Source organism: Dama dama, chromosome 3 (assembly GCF_033118175.1).
Source record: "Dama dama isolate Ldn47 chromosome 3, ASM3311817v1, whole genome shotgun sequence".
NCBI classification, from domain to species: domain Eukaryota; kingdom Metazoa; phylum Chordata; class Mammalia; order Artiodactyla; family Cervidae; genus Dama; species Dama dama.
In genome coordinates, this window is record NC_083683.1 from 58,148,803 (window position 1) to 58,166,801 (window position 17,999).

A 17,999-nucleotide genomic window follows, 5' to 3' on the forward strand; every position below is an offset into this window, starting at 1 on the left:
GTAAATTATTCAAATATTTGAAGCAATGAACCGGATGATTGGAGTTTTAAACCAATTGCTTCAACTCACTTCTTTATTTTAGTTAGGGAATCTAAAATTTCTGTTTCAAAGGCACAGTTTTACCTTCTTGGAATGTTGCCATCTTGAGTGATGTTAAATCTTGAGTTCCCATTTCACATCCATTTGCCATTTCAGTCTGAGAAACTTAGACTTTAATACTGTTTCCACAGTTACAAGCTTCAGGTTAATCATGGCCCTGGGAATTGAGCTCTCAAGTGCGTACACCACCCCCTGGGCTCACAGTTCTCTGCGTAGACTGTTGGCTGCAAACCGTGCCCATGGGAATCAAGGGCTCTGCCTGCTTGCTCACCCTGCCCGACAAACACTGCTGGTGAGCCAGAAGTCGGTGGTTCCTCATCAGTGTTTGCAGTAACAGAGGAACCCATCTCTGGGCTTTCCAAAGGAAGGGAGTAAACAGCCTCCAATACAAGGTCCAATATCTATTGGCAGCTTCCACAGCTTTGCAGAGCTGAAAGTAAGCTGTTAGATAAAAGGAAGTCTCTGTTTCTCAGAGCCACCAGATGGATTTAGTCTTTCTAATCTTTTGGATTTTCCATAAAGCATGTTTTCATAAAATATAAAGTGTGCTTAAAAGTATTAGGTTTTTCTCATTACTGCATTTCCATATCCTACTTATCCTTCAGTTTTATTTTCTGCATCAAAGTGTGTGTATTCAGTCACTCAGTCATGTCTGACTCTTTGTGACCCCATGGACTGTAGCCTGCCAGGCTTCTCTGTCCATAGGATTCTCCAGGCAAGAATACTGTAGTGGGTTGCCATTTCCTCCTCCAGGGGATCTTTCCCACCCAGGGATCAAACCCACATCTCTTGTGTCTCCTGCATTGACAGGCAGATTCTTTACTACTGTGCCACCTGGGAAGTCACTGCATCAAAGTATATTTTTGTATACAGGAAACATTTTTAAACCATAGAAAAGCACACAAAATAATATAACAAACAATTGTGAATCATTAAATGGCTTTCGTCTGATTTTTTTTCTTATTAAGTGTTACTGATGGCATGAGTGTAGCTTTTCTACATACTCCCAGCAAAATTCTCCTTTTCCCCTCTCCAGAAACAAGTTTTACCTTATAGTTAGGGTTTGGATAGAGTTTTTCAATAGTTCTTTCCTTTTATAGATCTCTGGTTTTTGCCAGGAGTCTTCCAGCTACCTAACATGACCAAGCTCTATGGCCCCTGCCCCTACGCAAGTATTAAAAGACTCTAAGGTGCAAAAGCAGTATAGACTTCAGCTGTACATTTTGATTGGAAACCATTATACTTCTTTTGACCTCCCCCACTCCCTTTGATTTCTGTGTGTGTGTGTGCGTGTGTACTCACTTGTGTCTGACTATTTGCAACCCCATAGACTATAATCTTGAACTACAAAGAATGCTCGAACTACTGCACAATTGCACTCATCTCACACGCTAGTAAAGTAATGCTCAAAATTCTCCAAGCCAGGCTTCAGCAATATGTGAACCGTGAACTTCCAGATGTTCAAGCTGGTCTTAGAAAAGGCAGAGGAACCAGAGATCAAATTGCCAACATCTTCTGGATCATTGAAAAAGCAAGAGAGTTCCAGAAAAACATCTATTTCTGCTTTATTGACTATGCCAAAGCCTTTGACTGTGTGGATCACAATAGACTGTGGAAAAGTCTGAAAGAGATGGGAATACCAGACCACCTGACCTGCCTCCTAAGACCTGTATGCAGGTCAGGAAGCAACAGTTAGAACTGGACATGGACCAACAGACTGGTTCCAAATAGGAAAAGGAGTACGTCAAGGCTGTATATTGTCACCCTGCTTGTTTAACTTATATGCAGTTAACTTATATGTTAACTTATAACATCATGAGAAACGCTGGGCTGGGAGAAGCACAAGCTGGAATCAAGATTGCCGGGAGAAATATCAATAACCTCAGATATGCAGATGACACCACGCTTATGGCAGAAAGTGAAGAGGAACTAAAAAGCCTTTTGATGAAAGTGAAAGAGCAGAGTGAAAAAGGTGGCTTAAAGCTCAACATTCAGAAAACTAAGATCATGGCATCTGGTTCCATCACCACATGGGAAATAGATGGGGAGACAGTGGAAACAGTGTCAGACTTTATTTTTTGGGGCTCCAAAATCACTGCGGATGGTGACTGCAGCCATGAAATTAAAAGACGCTTACTCCTTGGAAGGAAAGTTATGACCAGCCTAGACAGCATATTAAAAAGCAGAGACATTACTTTGCCAACAAAGGTCCATCTGGTCAAGGCTATGGTTTTTCCAGTGGTCATGTATGGATGTGAGAGTTGGACTGTGAAGAAAGCTGAGCGCTGAAAAATTGATGCTTTTGAACTGTGGTGTTGGAGAAGACTCTTGAGAGTCCCTTGGACTGCAAGGAGATCCAACCAGTCCATCCTCAAGGAGATCAGTCCTGAGTATTCATTGGAAGGACTGATGTTAAAGCTGAAACTCCAATACTTTGGCCACCTGATGTGAAGAGCTGACTCATTTGAAAAGACCCTGATGCTGGGAAAGATTGGGGGCGGGAGGAGAAGGGAATGACAGAGGATGAGATGGTTGGATGGCATCACTGACTCAATGGACATGGGTTTGGGTGGACTCCGGGAGTTGGTTATGGACAGGGAGGCCTGGCGTGCTGCAGTTCATGGGGTCACAAAGAGTCAGACATGACTGAGCAACTGAACTGAACTCAACTGAGACTATAACCCACCAGGCTCCTCTGTCCATGGAATTCTCTAGGCAAAAATACTAGAATGGGTTGCCATTTCCCCCTTCAAGGATCTTACTGACCCAGGGATTGAATCCACATCTCCTGCGTCTCCTGCATTGGGCAGGCACGTTCTTTACCACTGCACCACCTGTAGCAATGAGTATTTGGTCATTTCCAATCACTTATTTTGTACCAACTTTATGTATAGAGAAGTTACTATTTCCTAACAAAGTTATAAATTATTGAAGCAGTATTAATTCTTCTTTCACAGCAAACTGGGAGAAGGTCTTCTAAGACTTCTTACACTCTAGTAGATCACACTTAAAGCCAATCGCTTAATCACAAAAATGTGTACATAGACCTGCACCTCATTTTATAGAACAGATGGTATTGCAGCCATCTAACAGTTACCGATAATCTTCTATGGTCAAGTTAGGGAATTAAGCGTTATAAAATAAGAAATGCCTAAAGATTTTGTTTTCCCACTTTGCAAAGCATCCATTTCAAGTGATTATGATGCATTTTTGAAAATACATAGTTAACTAATTTGAATGTAATAACAGTACCCATGGCTTGAATTAAGGATGTAGTATTAATTGCATACCTTGGTTTATATTTTAGGAATTTTTAAATACTTAGTTGTCTTTTTCCAAAGCTATTTGAAAATTAAGAAATTGCTTGCCCAAGCAATTGAATAAGAATTATTTACCTTAGACTCAATTATCAGTTCCATTGATTTCTTTACCAGAGTTTGAAAATGCATCATTGCAGCTCATTCTTTTGCCTTGCACTGGCAGCACATTGCTCTATAGAGAAACTGCCAAGTCTGGTGATATGGAACTTACACAGAATCTTCCTCTCTGTGACTGTGTGTGAACACAAATTAAAGATGTCCTCTGGCTTGGATTACTGAAATGTACTTGGCTGCATGTTCTATTCTATCGTCTGGACTTCAAGCAAAGTAAATCAGTACACATTTCAGTGAAATTCTTTGTGAATTGATCATTCATATGAATTCTTGATTATAACTAGACAAATCACATCATTATATATACAATGTACCATCTTCTTAAGTAACACAATTTAAAATTTCATGTAAAATGTCCCTATAATTTTATCTCCATTAAAAATGAAATAAAGCACCATGACTGTGAATTTCTCAGAGTCATAGGAATTGTTGTGGTCGGTCATCCATCAGGAACTGAATGTTGAAAATCAAAGATTTACTATAATTTGAATTTTTTATTTTCCAGACACTGCAAATGGATGTAAACAGGCTGAACATAACCTTGCTTCGGATATTTCGCCAAGGAGTAGCTGCAGCTTTAGGACTCTTACCCCAGCAAGTGCACATCAATCGCCTCATTGTAAGATACCTACATTTCGCATTTCCAGAGTATAAGCTTTGATCTTTATTGCAGGGCTCAAGAATAATGAACAATAATAAAGAACACCCATGCTGTAGTTTTATGGCCCATGAGCCAAATCTGGCATAACACCTGTTTTTGTCAAAGAAGTTTTATTGTAACAAACCATACCCGTTTGTTTACATATTGTATAAGGCTTCTTTCATGCTACAATGGCAGAGTTGAGTAGTTGTAACGGATTGTCTGTCTAAATTGAAAGTTAAAGTATTTGTTATCTGGTCCATTACAGAAAATGTTTGTCAACTTTCTCATAGTTCAAGACTAGCTACCCTGGTAGGTATAAATAGAAAGGCCCCCGAATACCTGTCTCACCACCCTGATACTCCTCCCAAAATATTCTCCCTAAGAGAGAATGTTTTGTATCAGGTAAGACTCTGTCTCCAGACAGCATCTATTCAAATCCCTTCAGGTATAGGAGGATGAAGGATAGTGAACACATAGGCAGAGGATTTTGAATAAAGAGTGAAGAAGAACCATCCTTAACGACAGCAGTCCAAGGAAAATGCAAGAATAGTCTTGAAAAGTCAAGAGAAAATTTGGATGGATAATTGAAGTGGGACAAAGTAAGCCCAAAGGATCTTTTCTATTAGGCCCACTTTAGACCTATCAATCACCCATATCCTTTCTTTTCCTCCTCTCCTCAGTACTTAGGGACCTTGATATCATCCAACTACATGTTCCCATCTGTACTTGAAGGTGGGTGTGAGCAAAGGCAAAGAAAGGCAGATTAAAATATGGTTTTCTCTTTGTAAAAAGCATATTATCAAAGCTTCCTGTGAAAAGGGACTTTGGAATAATCTTTTACAGTTTTAAAATTGTTCTTAATTTCCACTGCCTTAGAAACTCAAGCAAGAACTTCGTGTTCTCCTGCCCTAAATTCTTAGGCTCCTGCTCGGGCTCAGTTTTACATCAATACCTGCATTTCCACATATGGAGAAGAATTTGCTTTTAATTTTGGTTTAGAATTGTTATTTCTTTTCCTTTTTCCTGTGTGGAGGGTAAATTACTTTCATCCCCATAATAACTTTTATTCTGTGAGTCAGCTAATCTCTGGGACTAAATAAGATTTTTTAAAAAACAAAGTTTTTAACAATACCATAGAAGAAGAAATATAGCATTTCCCATTATCTTGAAAGAAGTTATTTATATCCAGAGTATACCTTACTCAAGTGAGAAGTGAGGTATTATAGATGTCTTAGATCTAGATTTTACATATATATATATATATACACTTAGATATCTTAGATATACTTTTATGTGTGTAGATTTAAAGAGTATAATGGCTCTTTGAAAGGGTAACAGAGGAATTTGCCACACCTAGAGTGGGATATGCATATCCTCAGAGAATGTTAGCACCATTTATGCATGTTTATTTCTAAGAGTAGTTTTTGTAATAGTTTGAGTTATGATGACACCTGAGGAAGCACAGTATAGTGATTAAGAGCAAGTGCTGTGGAGACAGACCCAGAATTCTGTTTCATTTCCTGTTTGGCCGTATCCCAGCTCTATGACCTAAGGCAGGTTACTTAGGTTCTTTCATTTACAAAATGAAATGACTATAATACCTCTGTCCTGGAGGTAACAGGTTTAAGGCACAGGGGAGCATGACAAGTACAAAACAAGGGTCTCTCCCTACTATCATTGCTATTAGATCATAAACTATTTGAATTATTACCAGCATCTTTCACATCAGCATTGTGTGATATCCTGTTGTTGTCTGTTGTTTGCTGTAAACACAGAAACATTTTTCCCTGGATTGCTAGCTGTCCTCCATTTGATGCCTGACTGAACTTCTGATAAATTGCATTCAAAGAAAATATTCTTTAAAAAAAAAAAAAAAGTTTTCTAGCAGGATAGAACCCTGCGTATTGAAAAGAAAAGCTAACCACAATTTTCTTTACACGTGTTTTGTGTAAGTTGTGAAAGAGACTCTATCAATGGCAGCATCAGTTTGTTCAGTATTTGTTTTTTACGGGTGTGTGGCACATCACCCATTTATGGTAAGAAGTCCTCTCACCCTGCCTCACAAATGAGGTCAGACTAATAGGAAAGTAACATGATATCATTGCATAACACATGCACTTCTACTGAACAATAAATCTTAAGAGTGTGACTTATTTAAGGTGAAAAACAGGATCAGGGAAGTAAGTTCAAAGACAGCATTGCCTTCCTTAGTTAGTCCAGTCTTCACAGTAATGCAGCTTATAAGATGGGGTGATGATGTCTAATAACTGTACTCTTAAATCAGATTTTGCTTAGTTCATTTGATTTTAAAATACTTCTTTAAACACAATTTCTCAGGAAACATCTGAACAATGTATCTCAAAATTTATAGTATTGAATAGAAAATAAGCCAGCATCTAGTGAAATATAAAATTAGAAAACTAGGCATGTTAACTAATTGAAAGAAGGCCATTTGAAGATTTGGGACTTTGGGCTGGTAATTTTAAGTGTACAAGAGAATACTTAATAAAAGTGATCTCCAAGATACCATTTAGGAATCTAAGGTTCTGGTTTTCTTTAATATTTCTAGAGGAAAACCAAAAAATATTTCCCAAACTTGCTTCACATGTATACTAACATATACAAATAATCTGCTTTTGCTAGGAAAAGAAGAACAGTGTTGAACTATTTGTGTCTCCCATAAATCGAAAAGCAGGATTTTCTGATGCTCTGCCATCTGAAGAAGTGCTGCGTTCACTCAATATCAATATTTTGCATCAGAGTTTATCCCAGTTTGGAATTACAGACATCTCCCCTGAGGTAGGTTGTTGCGTGGAATATTTCATTTAAAATTTTGCACAGTTAGTGTGACACAACCCAATTCTAGGAGACTTTGAGATGAAAGCTGTTGATTGTGTGTTAACTGATAATATAAAAATCTCCCTAAAGGTCAAAATTCTCTGATTTCACTCTGCGTATTTTTATTCCTTAAGGAAGTTCATTTTCATATCAAAGTTTCACTTTTTGACACTTTCTTCTCCAGTCTTTATGGCCTTATAATTTATTTTGACTTATTCAACAAATTGTCCAGAAGAAAAGTCATTTAGATATATTTGTCAATTGATTTGCTTGTTACTGAGCTGTTCCAAAAAACACCCTGATATCTTTCCTCCTCAACAGTTTTGCTTCTCATTGTTTTTGTTATCAAAATGGTCACTTTTTCCACTAATAAGTGAAAGTCACTCAGTTGTGTCTGACTCTTCGTGACCCCTTGGAATTGCTGGGTCTTTGTTACTGGACACAGGCTTTCTCTAGATGCAATGCCTGGACCTGTCGTCACAGTGGCTTCTCTTGTTGGGGACACGGGCTCTGTGGTCCATGGGCTTCAGCAACTGTGGCTTGTGGATTCTAGAGTGAAGGCTCGGTAGTTGCAGTGCACAGGCTCAGTTGCCCCACAGTATACGGAATCTTCTCAGACCAGGGATCAAACCTTTGTCCCTGGTACTGACAGCCAGATTCTTAACTATTGAACTACCAGGGAAGTCCACGTGTATGTGAAAGTGAAGTGAAAGTTGCTCAGTCGTGTCTGACTCTCTGCAACCCCCTGGATTGTATAGTCCATGGAATTCTCTAGGCTGGAATACCGGAGGGGGTAACCTTTCCCTTCTCCAGGGGATCTTCCCAACCCAGGGATTGAACCCAGGTCTCCCGCACTGCAGGCAGATTCTTTACCAGCTGAGCCACAAGGGAAGCCCAAGAATACTGGAGTAGGTGGCCTATCCCTTCTCCTGCGGATCTTCCTGACCCAGGAATCGAACCAGGGTCTCCTGCATTGCAGGCGGATTTTTTACCAACTGAGCTATCAGGGAAGTCGCCTACCTTGGGATTAATATGAGATGTGGTTTTTCAGTTGGTGAGAAACCCAGTCTTTAGAACTATGAATATTTCCTTTATAGTGTTTTCTAAATTTGGCACTTTTCAGATTTCCCCTCCCACCTCCACCATTTTCATTCTTAAATAAATCCAGTCTTGTTTTTACTTCACCTTGCTGTGTCCCACTCTTAACAAACTTGCTAGAATAAACATCATCCCAAATAAACATAATTAAATTCACAGAATCATAGAATTAGACCTTGAGAGAACACATATGGACATTTCAAAGATGCAGAGAGTAAGGCCCATAGAAATTAAGTGACTTCATCAAGGTGACAAAGCAAGTGAAATAGTAAGCAGTATTTAGCATCTAGACATCTTATTCCTAGTCTATTTCCCTTTGCAGTGAAGCACACTGCCTCTCATTATAGCAAATGTCAGGTGTGGTATAAAAAGCTTTGTTACAAGATTGAGTTTGAATCCCAAAGCCAGCATTTAAAATGTGTGTGTGACTTTGGGTGATTTAGTCTCTGTGAAATTCAGTCTGTCTTTACCTGGTATCACCCTCTCTGAGCCTCAGATTCTTCATATCCTACATGAATATAGAGAAAGAAAAAAGGAAGGAAGAAAGAAAGAAAGGAGGGAGGAAGAAGAAAGGAAAAGGAAACAAAAGAAAAAATAAAAGAAAAAATTTGGTATAATCCTCATCTTATGAACTTGAAATAAGAATAAAATTTTAAAATGTAAGAAAATACATGGAAGTCATCACAGAGTAGACACTGAACAAATATAATTTGAATGCAGAATGAAAATGTATTTCATCGCTGAACCATGACTGTAACAACAGCCTCCAGCTGGTTTCCCTGCATTTAATGTTGTTTTCTTCCTTGCTCTCTCCACCACCAACCCCAACACACACACACACACACACACACACACACACACGCATGCACATGCATACACACATGCACACACACACACGCACACGTGCACACACACACAGTGTTTTCTTTCTTGCCACCAGAGTAATCATTCTAAAAGCACATCCGGCCATGCCCTCCTAATGTCCTGATTCTCCTCTGGCTTCCTAAATCCTGCAGAATCAAGTCTGAATTTCTTACTGTGATATATGGTTCTTTGGATACAGAGCTCTATTATTGTTGAACAACACTCTCTTGGTTTATGCTTCAGCAAATCCAAACTTAATAGGCTCCAGGACACCGCACACCATTTCTTCTCTCCATGGACTTGTGTGTATGTTGATACGTCTACACGCCTTTCATGTTTCAAGATCAGTCTACTGTATAGCGAAGGCTTCCCTTGTGCCTCCACAGGCATGGCTGCTGGCTTTGTGTTCTCACTGCGTTTAGTACAAAGACGTATCCCCTGTTGGCCTTCAGGTCCTACACTGTTGTTCCTTGACAGCATTTTATGTGTGTACTCAGCGCCTTTATTCAGGGCCTGGCATGCAGTGGGGGTAAAAATAGCCAATAACTGAGCTAGGTGGTGTCCAAAGCCAGAAAAATAAATGTATAAGCAAACAAAGACACAAATAAAATATGATTTTTGCTTTCGATGAGTTCTATTCATGACAGGGCCACAAGAGACAAGCAGATAAGGAGAATACAGGGCTACGAAAACATAACCGTACTGTGCTGTGGGGGGTTTGAGAAAGAAGAGGACACTTCACACTTCAGAGAGACCAGGAGAAGGAGTCAAGATGAACTCAAACACCCAGACCCCTCCCCAGCCCTCGCACGTGACCCTGGAAGAGGCTCCCTCTTATGCATCAAACCAAACTCCATGCCCGTAGTCCAGGCCCCTCACAGACTGACTTGTACACATTTTGCTCTGAACAACTCATCTCTAAAAAAGATCATTAGGTTAATTTATACTGCTACCCATCCTGGGTTGGGAAAATCCCCTAGAGTAGGACATAGCATCCTGCTCCAGTGTCTTGCCTGGAGAATCCCATGGACAGAGGAGCCTGGCGGGCTACAGTCCGTGGGGTTGCAAAGAGTCAGATGCAATTGAGTGCACACACACACACACACACACACACACACACACACACACACACACCCATAAGCTTTCAGTGAATAAGTGTTTCTTCCTGGTGCTTTATTCTGCCTTTAAATGACATCCTGAAGGCTTTAGGAATATGGCAGCTTAGTGAGTCATCTAGATTTGTGACCCCAGGGAAGCTCACCGTACCAAAAATTAGTTAAAATCAAATATTTGAGGTGCAGCACACCTCAGTCTGGTAAAGGCAAGCAGTCTAGCCTGAATGCCTGTCACAGAACTGTTAGCTGTCAGTAGACCTCAAGCCTGTACTGCATTTGAATACTGAAAGTGTATTTGATGATCAAAATATGATAGTGTCTGAAAGAATTGTGGGAGTCTAACAATCTAGGAAACCTAGAATATGGGAAGTTTTGTATTACAGGAGCCTAGGATGTGTTTTAATTGGATATAAGGAACATTTCATCAAGGACTGGGGGATTGTTGCAGCCTTTTCTTCTGGCACTTCTAGAATGGGCCCAGTGATACCCTCTGACCAGAAGCTCTAACTGCTGCTAGAAGAGAGCCATCCTCAGTGTTCACAGGCTCTTGCTGGGAGCTTCAGACACGAACAGTCCAAGAGGCTCTGCAAGAGCATTTGTTGATAGTTCTTTAGGCTGATAGGTATTCTGCGAATTTCCCCACTTCTTTATTCATCGTTGTGGTTCATGTGTAATAAACAGCTTAAGCCTCAACCCATTCTTTCACATTTCTAATCCCCAAATTATAGCCCTGTTATGGTAACGTGGTTATTACCAGAACAAAAAAAAAGGAATACTGGTATTTGGGGTTTTCATCCTTTACATTGATTACAGAACATTAAGGAATGCTGTCTTGAAGCATCCGTTTCTACACTTTTATTAATTACTTTCAGGGAAGGGTGTTTTGTTGTTGTTGTTGCCATTTATTTATTTGTTTGATTTTACTTAAATTAAAAACTACCCTTGGGAAACATAGACAAATACCAAACAGAATTCCTTTCACTTACTCATCTGTATTTATTTCGAATTTAAGTTTCTTGACCGACAGAAACATTTTTTCTTTTATATATTTTCATATGATACCTAGAACATTGTAGGACCTCAAGTATTGTTTAAAGATGTTCATACAGATTGAAAACTAGACTTCCTCTTGCCTAATAAGTTAAATCTCAGGGAAATAAAACTAAATTCATTATTTTAGGTTCTATATTTAAATGTGTTTACAAAATTAATTAAATATCTTTTGAAGCAGTACATTCTGCATTGATAGTGAAAAAGATGATTTAAGATTTTGTTGTTGTTCAATTGCCAATTACCCTAGTTTCATAGGTCTTATATTTCAAAGGAGGATGTTACCTTCTTTAAATAACAGGTCAAGGTAATGAACTGATACCTTCTTGGAATGTTTACAAAGAGAAAAAAATCATACCAAATAAATATAAAACATAATTCATGACTTTGGTGATTGTTCCTTTAAACATTAGCCAGTTGTCTAAACAGTTATATAGTCCTAGCCATACAGTGACAAGGAGGAATACAGTCAGTTTTAACATGGGTCAGATCATGCATACCAAATTGTTTACCTTGTGCATGATATGGTGGAAGTTTGGCATTTATCTAACAAAACCATATTGTTATATGATCAGTTCAGTTCATTTCACTCAGTCATGTTTGACTCTTTGTGACCCCATGGACTGCAGCATGGCAGGCTTCCCTGTCCATCACCAACTCCTGGAGCTTGCTCAAACTCATGTCCATCAAGTTGGTGACGCCATCTAGCCATCTCATCCTCTTTTGTACCCTCCTCCTCCTGCCTTCAATCTTTTCCAGTTGGGGTCTTTTCTAATGAGTCAGTTCTTCACATCAGGTGGCCAAAATATTCAGCTTCAGCTTCAGCATCAGTCCTTCCAATGAATATTCAGGACAGATTTCCTTTAGGATTGACTGGTTGGATCTCCTTGCAGTCCAAGTGACTCTCAAGAGTCTTCTCCAACACCACAGTTCAAAAACATCAATTCTTCGGCGCTCAGCTTTCTTTATGGTCCAACTCTCACATCTGTACATGAGTACTGGAAAAACCATAGCTTTGACTAGACGGACCTTTGTTGGCAAAGTAATGTCTCTGCTTTTTAATACACTGTCTAGGTTGGTCATAGCTTTTCTTCCAAGGAGCAAGCGTCTTTTAATTTCAAGGCTGCAGTCACCATCTGCAGTAATTTTGGAGCCCAAGAAAATGAAGTCTGTCACTGTTTCCATTGTTTCCCGACCTGTTTGCCAGGAAGTGTTGAAGTGTTATATGATACATCTCATTAATCTGCCTAAGTCAATTAATTAACCAGCTAATTTGTAACATTTCCATTTTATTCTTACTCTGTGTGCTTCACCTTTCTAAAAAGATATAGCTCTTAGAGTCTTTGTATTATCTCTCCTAGCAATGGAGATATTTCCCCGCATTTGGGGTCAGAATTGGCTCTTTTTTAAAAAAAAGGAAATTATAATGCATCAAATTATTAAACAGGATGTAGAGAAGTCATTGCTATCAGTATAGGAAACCACCCACTTTTTAAATAATCAAACTGAACAAAACCCAGCAGCTTCTTCCACTGCCACAGAGTTAAAGGGAAAGTGATATGGTTGTGAAATGAGATGTAAAGATAATACAGTACATTGATGTGACCTCGCCATGGAGCCTCTGAATCAGTAAACCCTCAACCGCCTGTCAAAATGTAAAAGGCATCACAGTAACCTTATACAAAGGTTAGACTGGAGATTTTGTGAATTACAATCTTATGACTTGTGGGATCCTAACTACAAACCTTTTCACTTACTACCCTGCCCTTATCAAGGTTTTTAGATCTCTGTACAAATATAGTAGTGCTCAGTAGGACCAGCATGACTCAAAGGAAATCTATTTACCAAGAAAGTGCAGTGACTAAGTTCTAGGAGTTCAAAACATGTGTCTTTCTAATTAGGGGTAGGAGGATGGGAGGTGGGAAGTTCATTCCTCCATCATTACTGCTTTGGTTAAAAGAGAAATCATAATTGATTTGTCTTAAGCAGAAAGGAACATGTTGATGTTCCAGGAGGTGTTGAACTACAGCAGGAAAAAAAATGAACCAAATCAGGTTAGGAACACAAAATCTCTTTCCACCCACCTAACCACTCCTTTTTAATCCAAATTTTATATGAACTAAAGCTGAGATCCTCACACTTAAATTTGACAAGTTTATGCTGCCTACTTGAAGGCTTAAGTGCTTTGCTTTTATAGCAAGCAATAGATGCTATTTAGTTGCCTGCAAAAAAAAAAAAAAAAAGCTCATTTCCATATTTATACTTGATTTCTAGAAGAGTTTTCTCTTCTATTAGTTTCTAGCTATGTTTACAAAGACATTGGAATAAAATATGGTCTGGCTAAGACAAGCTGTCACTTGAACCCAAGATTTCCTTTTTAGGAGGACATATGAGTTTCTACTTATTTAACAAGCAAGCATTTTCAGATTCTCCATCAACTTACCACTCATGTATTTTAAAAACATACATTAATCATTTCTTGCATCTATGAATTTGTCTCTGTCTTAAAGAAGGCAAGGTATTACAGTGAATTTAAGTATATTTTACAAGCAAAAGAAAGGGAAATTCAGCTACTTCAAGCAACAGAAGTCTTCCTCACATAGTTATAACCACAATTGAACTCAAAGATCCTTTCTGTTCTGTTTTGTTCAACTCGCCACCAAGACTCACTTGAGTTTCAGGATAGAAATTTTTCATAAAATATTTTTCAAAAGGCAAATATTTCTTTTTGTCTAATTTACAAACATGGAATGCATTTTTTTAAGTCTTGACAAATAACTAACAATGACTTCAAAATTCAGACACCTACAAGAACAGGTTTTGCTGAAGACTTTTTTTTTTTGAGACAATTACTATTTATTTTTCAGGATTCTATAGGTTGACTAGGATCAGCTGGGTGGTTCTTCTTTTCCACATAGTATAGGCTGAAGTCATCCCAGCGGTTACATTAAGTTGGGAATTTACCTGCCTCTGGAATGCTCAAGATGACCTCTCACTCTCCAGAGCCACTGTCTTTGATGTTTTTTGTCATTCACTATCCTATTGTTCAGGGCTTTCTTAATCACTGGAGACAGCTCAACTAAAGGGAAGAAAAATCAGACTTCAACAAAATGTAATTTTAGATGAGTGGGAGCATTCAACTTGATTTAGCCTTATATGTTTTTCCTATTTGTGGACCATTTGGTTTCCAGCTAAATTTTCTTTAACCTAAATCTGTAAATTTCACTGAATTATAAAACTTCTGTAAACTTATAATTTATATAAATTATAAAGCTCCATTGCATTATAAGATGTGATTTTAGTAGATGCATTTAAAAGAATAGGTAAAATTAAACTAAATCATTCATTGACATTTTATTCATGCTATTTCTCTACCCTTTCACCCCCCAAATAGTAAGCTAAGTTAATAAACAAACGAACAAATAAATAAAACTATTTTCCTTTTATTACCTACCAAATAATTTTAGATATTTTGATGCTCCCTGATGATTTCAGTAAAATATAAAGTCCTAACAATTTATATGGCTAAAGTGGTACATTCGTCAGATTTTGACAAAATAGACTGGATTTTTAAAAAAAGATTTCATAAAAAAAAGGAAGGAAATGATCTCGACATTGTTGCTCTGTTTATTAATGCATCATGAGACTGCACCTGTTTCACTTTTGTTTAAAAGTTGAGAGCAGTGTTACAGCACGTAAATCAGGGTGTTGGTGTTGTGGGAGGAGTCTGAAAAGAGTAAGGAAAGCTTCAGAAACAATTTCCACAACCCAGAGACAGCAGAACTCTCTCACCTACGAAGCAGGTGGTTGCTGAGAGTTCGAGGGACATTAACAAAGGCTGGGGCCCAGGATGCCACGTCGGGCTTGCTCGCTCCTATACAGGAGATAAAATAGTCTTAATGTCTGAGAACGGCAATCCGATGTCTCAGATCAGTTTGAGAAGCAGCTCTGACAGTGGGGGATGTAGGTGTGTTCTACTACACTGGATGGAATCAAGCTAAAAATATGTTTAGTGTCTGATAAGAACGCCAGTCTCCTCAAGCTCTCATTTAACATCGGACTTTCTGTTTTGCTTTCAAAGAAAAACGTTTTACAAGGGCAGCATGAAGCGGACAAAATCTGGAGCAAAGAAGGATTTTATGCTGTTGTCATTTTTCTCAGCATCTTTGTTATTATAGTAACCTGTTTGATGGTAAGTTCGTTTCTTTATATATTTTCTCTTTTACTGAGCCCACCATTTGATATTATTGGACACACTGCCATTCATTGGAAAGACTGGGAACAGAAGCAAGGCTCTGATCCTGCTAGGTTGGGAATATTTCACATCTAACAGCAGGGTGAGAGCTAAAGGAAAACCTATGGAATTATGGATTCTGACCTGCAGAATAAGGCTATAATTGCACTGAGGCTTTTAGTAACTTGATCAACCCTGAGAATGAAGCTTCAGAAACTGATTTAGCGAGGTCACTGAAACCCTCAAAGTCGTTTAAATCTCATGAGTGCACTTTGGGATTACTTTATTTCTTCTTTTATATCATCTTTATGCAACTTGGGAAAAAATTTTAAAAGAAATATGTCTTAGGGGTAAGTTTACTTCTTAATGAGTAAAAATAAGGTTTTCTTATTTTTAATGGGCCTTGAAAGCACTCTATGAAATTCCAGGCATGAAAAGGAGATGATTATAGGCTAAAAGGCTAAGCAATTCATAATCAACTAATTCTTAGGTGAAAGAATAATGTAAAAGTATAAAAGCATACACTGCAACTGGCTGTGTAAATGACAAGTTATAGATATGAAGCCTTTAAGAGTATATTTCAAATTTTAAAAAGTAGAACTCTAGATAAACTTAAACACACTAAAATAGGCAGTGCTTCTTCGTGTTGAATGAATTAGCAGTTACCTTTTCAATAGAATGATAAAATTTTCTATTGTTTTGAAAATTCTGTGATATAACTTTAAAATATTTGAAGTTTATAAATGGGTTTTAGTATCTTTTTTTCCTGTGTGCTATGTTCTTCTTAATTTTGCACATTTGTAAAAGCATTCCTTCCTTAGTTTTTAAATGCCCCCTGCAAAAGACATCACTCCGGTTATGCTTGCGGCAGTCAGCAGTGTTGCTGGGTGTCTTAAAGGGTTTTGTTTATTTGTGATCCTTGTCCTGGGAAGGGGTTTATATTAGAAAGATTAGGGCTCAGTTTGGAAAGATAGAGGCTGAGCGGATCTAAACTTGAAGGATATAAAACAATTAAGGCTTTAAATAGACTAAAGATTGGCATATTTCCTAGAATCTAAACTTTAGAAAGTAGCAAGTTTCCAGTTGCCCTAAAGTTTCCATCACCATGAATTCAGAGACATCTCCTATGGGTCAGGCATTCAGAAAGAAGATTTCTAAAAATTTTGACATGATCAAAAAAAGAATAATTTAAGAGTAGGAACACAGATTTTTATAGCTAAATAGTGGAGGTTAAGGGTAAAAAAATTTAATGAAATTTGGAGGTGTTATGGAAATTTTGACAGACACCTCTGGACATTTTTTAGGTAGTATAGGATATGGTTTCTTGTTATGGTTAATTGTGTTTTAAAATATGTGGTTCTTTTTTTCTTTTTTTAATAAAGGAAATCTCAAGTGTTGTCCTCTATCTTATAAGTCACAATTACAGTATTTTTCTGCTTGGAACATTGGAAGGAAGAGGAAAATAGAAAGGGGTACAGAGAGATTCAAGTGGAGATTGTATCTTGTCTGACTCATTGTGACCCCATGGACTGTAGCTCTGATAACTCAGTTGGTAAAGAATCCACCTGCAATGTAGGAGGAAGAATCCCTGGAGAAGGGATAGGCTACCCACTCCAGTATTCTTGGGCTTCCCTTGTGGCTCAGCTGGCAAAGAATCTGCTTGCACTGCAGGAGACCTGGGTTTGATTCCTGGGTTGGGAAGATCCCCTGGAGAAGGGAAAGGTTACCCACTCCAGTATTCTGGCCTGGAGAATTCTGTGGACTGTATAGTCCTTGGGGTCACAAAGAGTCGGACACAACTGACTCACTTCACTTCAGTTAGGACTGCTGCCCATCAGGTTCCTCTGTCCATGGGATTTTTAAAGCAAGAATACTGGTGTGGGTTGGCATTTCCTTCTCCAGGATCCTCCCTACACAGGGATTCGAACCTGCATCTCCCGCACTGGCAGGCGGATTCTTGACCACTGTGCCGTCTGGGAAGCCGCCTTGTTCAGGAAGTAAATACTTAAGATCCAGAAGAGCAAAGGCAAGGATGAAAGGAAGAAAGTGGGAAAGCAGAGTCCTGAGCAGCTCGTGAGCTCTGGAGGGCTGAGGGAGTCAGAACAGAGGTTGACTTGTTAGATACGCTCCAAATTCTGTATCTCTAGCTCAGGGTGGATCCCCATGTATCCAACGTGATTGGATAAATTCCCACCCTACATATTGGTCTCCAGTAGCAATAGAACCTGTAGTCACCACACGTTAAACTACTTGCGGCCAGGGAATAACTGACCCTTCTTTTCCCAATAGCTGCAAAGCATCCATGTAAAATTCAAAAATCTAAGTCTGCTCCAACGTTGCTAGAAGAAACCAAGAAGGAAATGTTTCAAGAGTGTGTAGGCAATTGCTCCCTTCAGGGCTGGTAGGTAGATTCATCAGTTCATTCAATCCAGGAATTCCTGCAGTGGGTTCACGGTGAGCCTGTTGGCCCTTTGGGCGAAGGAAGGAACAAGACAGATAAGGTCTCTGCTCACGGTGCTTATTCTCCAGAAGAAGACAGAGACAATAATTAAGTTACTGTTTTAAAAAATCAAATAGTGTTCATATTCTATGATTCCTAGTATATGACATTCTGGCAGAGGCAA

General features: G+C 38.7%; 1 protein-coding gene across 5 annotated transcripts in view; it reads left to right on the forward strand.

Annotated features, from left to right (window-relative positions):
• The window catches only part of PTPRR (protein tyrosine phosphatase receptor type R), a 268,355-nt gene that overhangs the window by 142,179 nt on the left and 108,177 nt on the right, over positions 1 to 17,999 (forward strand). For 2 of the 5 annotated variants that reach the window (XM_061129965.1, XM_061129956.1), the window contains exons 3-5: positions 4,039 to 4,152; positions 6,820 to 6,975; positions 15,223 to 15,333. In XM_061129965.1, the coding sequence (XP_060985948.1) occupies positions 4,039 to 4,152; positions 6,820 to 6,975; positions 15,223 to 15,333 (381 nt within the window). The other 3 variants (XM_061129968.1, XM_061129966.1, XM_061129967.1) reach the window with 3 other exon arrangements.